The following is a 4,917-nucleotide window of genomic DNA, read 5'->3' as shown; positions in this document are numbered from 1 at the left end:
AGACCCTGAGATTTTTGACAAGGGGAGTATAATAGAAGCAGAGGAAAGTGGCAGCCATGACTGTAGTCATTCCCTATCTCCACCAGCATCCTTAGATCCCTTGAAATTAAAAAAGGCAGTGAAATATTGGGGCTATTATTCAATTTTGGGGTAAGAATCTGGAGAGCCTCTCCTCTCTGGTCTTATGTTTATTTTTAGCGGATTAGAGAGAAAAGCTAGGTCAACCACAACAAGAAAAAATATTGCTAGTTTCTAGAGTCTCTTATCTTCAGAGGATGGACTTAGGTCGAAAGGGGATCTCTTGGGACCCGCTGCCACGAGCTCGGGGAACAATGGGCCCTTGAGTCCCGTGAGAGGGTGAGTGGGAATTATAAAGAAGGTAGCCCAGGAAAAAGCTCTGACCTACCACACACACACTCTCTCTCTCTCTCTCTCTCTCTCTCTCTCTCTCTCTCTCTCTCTCACACACACACACACACACACACACACACACACACACACACACACATGTACACACGAGGCTGGGGGTAGAGGGGAAGATTTTTTTGCGTGTTCACTGCGGCAGTCAACCTGTCTATATAGACGCCTTCAGCGGAGCTCTTTTCAGTCAGCCATTCAACTAGCATCTAATATGGGCCTACTAAATATCAGACACTGTGCTAAACTCTGGAGGAAAAAAAAGGAAAAGGTTCTGCTCCTAAGGAACTCAGAATCTCCTCAGAGGAGGAGAGAGTAGGCAAACAATTGTGTACAAAGAATACCGACGCACCCATACCAGATAAAATATGGGTTGTCATGGAGCGGATGCGCTAAGGTTAAGGAGTCCTGGGGAAAGCTTCTTTGAGGGTTTTATCTGAAACTTCAAGAAAGTCAGAAGGTAGAATTGAGGAGGCAAAGAGTCCCAGGCACTGGAGACAGGCCCCGAGTAGGGCCGCTGGAGACCGCATTTCCAAAGGCCTTGGGCAGCAGGCCTGAGCACTTTTCCTCCCGCTGTAACCAACATCTTTCTCTGCCCTCGACAAGAACTGAAGGCTATGAATATTTTGCCCAGGGAGGCCGCGTTCTGGGAGGGAGGCAGGCCCCGGTTTCCCGGGCAAGGACACCTGCAGGCGGCAGGTCCGAGCCTTGCACGGTTTAATGAGACATATGTTATTTTTATGTCTCAGTTAGGAGCGGGGAAATCGGGCCTTTCCCGGGCTTTGAATGACTAGAGGCAGAAAATTGCTTTATTGTCAGGACATTAGGGTTACTAATGCAGCGTTGCGGGCGCGGCCGGACCGTGAAGCCCGGGGAGAAAGGGCTGCTTCGCGGCCTCTATTGGCATCTTCATCTCGGCTCCGCGGGGGCTGCGCGCTTCGGTCACAGTCATTATCCACGGCCATTCCTGCGCCGCCAACGTTCGGCTGGGCGCTCTGGCTTGGGCAAGGGGCCGCGGGAGGCAGCCAGGCAAACTGTTTCCATCGCCCCGCGCCCCTCAGGCTATCATGTCGCCTAATCGATCTTTAGCCTCTTGGAAAAGCTTCTCAGGGTGACTTCCTTAACAAAGATGAGCAACTGAGTCACCGAGCGGCGTGGAGGATGCCAAGGAGACCCAGTCCTCCCCGCTGGAGAAAGTCTTATTTCAAATTGGTCAGTGGTCAGGCCGAACGCCAATCAGCGAGGTGTCCCGGCCTGGCTTACTGTCCTTCCCTCCCTCTTTTCCTTCCTCCCTCTGTCGTGCCCCCTCCCAGGGGGCGGGGGGCCAGGACCATAGCACGGTATTGACATGTAAAATAAGGGCCCCCTATAAAGGCTGGGCATTCCTGCGCTAGCAGCGAGAACCCCATTGCAGCCGCCCAGAATCCAGGAAGAGAATGGTGACCGATTCAGCACCTCGGGGAAATCTGGCAGTTTGCAGCTTCCGAAAGGTCTTTGGGATCTGGGGGGAGTGGAGACATGTGTCTCCAAGGGAGGTGGGGAAAGGGACCCGGCTTTCCGACAGTGCTATAACGAGGGCTTCCCGGGTCTCCGCAGATCTCCAAGCCACTAATGGAAAAGAAGAGACGAGCAAGGATCAATGTGTCTCTGGAGCAGCTGAAAACTTTGCTGGAGAAACATTATTCGCACCAGGTAAGCTCAGGGTTGAGTCAAGTTGGACCGAGTCCCGAAGTCGCAACTGTAGTAGGGTCTGGTAGGTGCCAGGGCGTTCGCCAGCTAAGTCTCTCCTTCTCGACTGTTCTGCAGATTCGAAAGCGCAAATTGGAGAAGGCAGATATTCTGGAATTGAGCGTCAAATACATGAAAAGCCTGCAAAACTCTGTTCAAGGTGGGTGCCGGAGGCCAGGGCGGGCTGCAAAGGGTCAGCGGGGCCAGCACGGGCCTCTTCCCGAGCTCCTCAGATGCCTCCCCCTCTCCTCTTCTTCCCTTTCTCCTGCCCCCCACCCCCACCCCGGTCGGCAAGCTGGGCTCTCAGACTCTAAAGTCTCCTCCTTCCTGGACTCCTCCCTCAGGTGTCCCCCCAGTGTTCACCAGCGCGGAGTACCAGGCCGGCTTTCGCAGCTGCCTCCACGGCGTGAGCCAGTTTTTGCGGCGCTCCGAAACAAGCTACAGCCTGCCCTGCCACTTACTCCAGGAGCTCGCGCGTGTCGGCCTCCCGGCGGGCGCCCCGAGCTTCAGTACCACGGACAGCACCGCTCCCGCTTCTAATCCAGAGGCACAGCCTTCAAGTTTCTCCAGGGGTCCCGGGACTATGGAGCCTTGGGGCTCCTCTCCCGCTGCCACCACCCTGCGACCCTCCAGACAGAGGCTTCTTCTTCCTACCGCCCCCACCACAACCACCCCAGTTCCTCCCGAGAGTCCCCAGCCCGAAGTCCCGCGAAACAGCCCCTCCGCGGAGGTTAGCAGAGGGCAGAGAGTGTGGCGTCCCTGGTAACTCTATAGCCACGTCCAGCTGGAGAAGAGAACTGTAAGCCCAGAGCTGACCAGGTCAGCAGTTGGAGGGCAGCAGCCCCAGAGTATGGGTACCCCTGGGAGCTGTTCCTACTTTGCTCTGGGGTAACTGCAAGACCCTGGCTTTGATGTCCCTTTCTTCTCCCCGCCCCGTGGAGAGCTGCTTTAAGAGATCCTTCTGACTTCAGGGCTGGAGAAAGGGAAAGAGCTCAACTCCCACTTCTGGGTGTAGGCTATTGTTGGATGCTATTTAAAAAGACAAACAACCACAAACTCAAGAGTTCACTATGCTGCTGGGAGGGTCTTCCCGTTTGGGGGATGACGGATAACTGGGATACAAAGAGGATGAAAGTTTTGAGGGGTGGAAAAGAAACTATGAGGGTTTTCAGGGAAATGGTGCCCCAGTCACTCCCGGGAAGACTCTCAGCAAGCCCAAATCGAATCCCCCGTAGCCCGTAGCAGGGTAGTCAACTTCCCCCTTTCAGAGTCTGTACATTTCCTGCATGTGAAATAAATAGAAACACAGGTTTTTGTCTTTTTGGTCTGTATCTCTTATGGCTGACCACTCCACCATGCTGGGGGTTCATCTGGGATTTAAGGATGGAGACCAAGTTCCTGCCAATTTCTCTTTAATTCGGGCTCCCAAAAGGGGTGGAGGGTTGCTATTCATTTTACCTTGGCAGTGCTGGATGAGCTGACTGATTTGTGAGGTCCTGTCATATGACTTATCATCCTTCCATACATACCCACACATGAAGATGAGGCTCATGATTCTTCCTCCCAGTTATAAACCTCAAGTCCCAACTATTATGTCTCTCTGGTCTCTATCCCTACAGATAAGTTCACTGTCCTTATAAATTCCAGTTGTTTCTGGCATCAGGTGTGGGGTGGGGGAGGAGGGAGTTGTGGGTTTGGAACCACCTAAGCCTTTTGGTCTTAGGATAGTCAATGCTCCTTTCCCCCTCCCCCAAGGGGGGGAGGATGGTTATGGGAAGCTGGCTCTCTGACGGTAGCCCAGAGCAGACCCCTCACAGCGAGGAGAATCGCTGCCCCGCCCCTCCATCCATTCAGCTGCCCCAGACTTTTGGTTCCCACCAGCACAAAGCGAACTCCAACCCCAGCCCCCTACCCCAGACCTGTTCAAACTGAGGGTCCCTCCCCTTAAACTCCACCATCTCCTCAACCCTCAGTTCCCAGAGCCCTGCCCAGAAGCTTGATTGAGAATGTTTCCCCAAATTTGCTTTGACCCCATAGAGAGGAGGAAAAGCCAAGGAAAAGGGTTTCAGAAGTGAGGATGGGATCTAGCCCCTTGTACTCCAATTCTCCCTTAACATATCCATCATCTTGCCTAATGGATATTTGTCTACCTTACTTTCTGCTTTTTTCCATGTCCACAATTGAGGGTCCCTTAGACTGATCTGTGTTAGGTACTGTTGAAGAAAAGGAGGAAGGCGACAATTTGTAAAATGCAGGCTCTTCTCTTTGCCAAGGCTAAACCCCAACATGTGGCCTGGGACCCATTCCCTCTCCTTCCTTCCTGCCCTCTCTGGAACTTTATGCAATTAATTATTCACTCTTTGATGGCTCCTTTCCCTCCAGTCCTTTACAGAGTGACCCAATCCCACTTTTTTATAACTCTCTGTAAAATGTCTTCTTGATAATGCAGGTTTGTTGCAAGATTTTTCCCCCAGGTGGGGAAAGGTAGTGGGAGTGAAAAAAAAAATAAATGCTTGATTGTTGAAAAAAAACTTTCAAATAATGTGGTCATGTCACATAGCAGGCATTCAATAAATCATTTTAAATTATATTGATCTTCCACCATTTCCCAACACATAGCCAGCCTCAACAGATTTACATTTTCCTATTAATAGACTTTTTGTCATGTCTATACCTTCATCTCCTCCAGTCAGAATTTTATATATCCTTAAGGAATCAGATCTCATGCTACATGATAGCTGCTTATTACTATATCTTAATACAGTAGGAAAG

The 4,917-nt window shown here is 51.7% G+C and overlaps 1 protein-coding gene across 1 annotated transcript; it reads left to right on the top strand.

Annotated features, from left to right (window-relative positions):
- The first annotated feature begins 1,443 nt into the window (after positions 1-1,443).
- HES3 (hes family bHLH transcription factor 3) lies at positions 1,444-2,911 on the top strand. Its single transcript, XM_074192268.1, has 4 exons — positions 1,444-1,907; positions 2,014-2,109; positions 2,224-2,305; positions 2,490-2,911. The coding sequence occupies exons 1-4, from the start codon at positions 1,854-1,856 to the stop codon at positions 2,909-2,911; spliced, it is 654 nt and encodes a 217-aa protein (XP_074048369.1). The 5' UTR covers positions 1,444-1,853.
- Positions 2,912-4,917: the final 2,006 nt, after the last annotated feature.

This window comes from Macrotis lagotis, chromosome 1 (assembly GCF_037893015.1).
Source record: "Macrotis lagotis isolate mMagLag1 chromosome 1, bilby.v1.9.chrom.fasta, whole genome shotgun sequence".
Taxonomy (NCBI): domain Eukaryota; kingdom Metazoa; phylum Chordata; class Mammalia; order Peramelemorphia; family Peramelidae; genus Macrotis; species Macrotis lagotis.
This window is presented reverse-complemented; position numbering and strand designations above follow the sequence as displayed.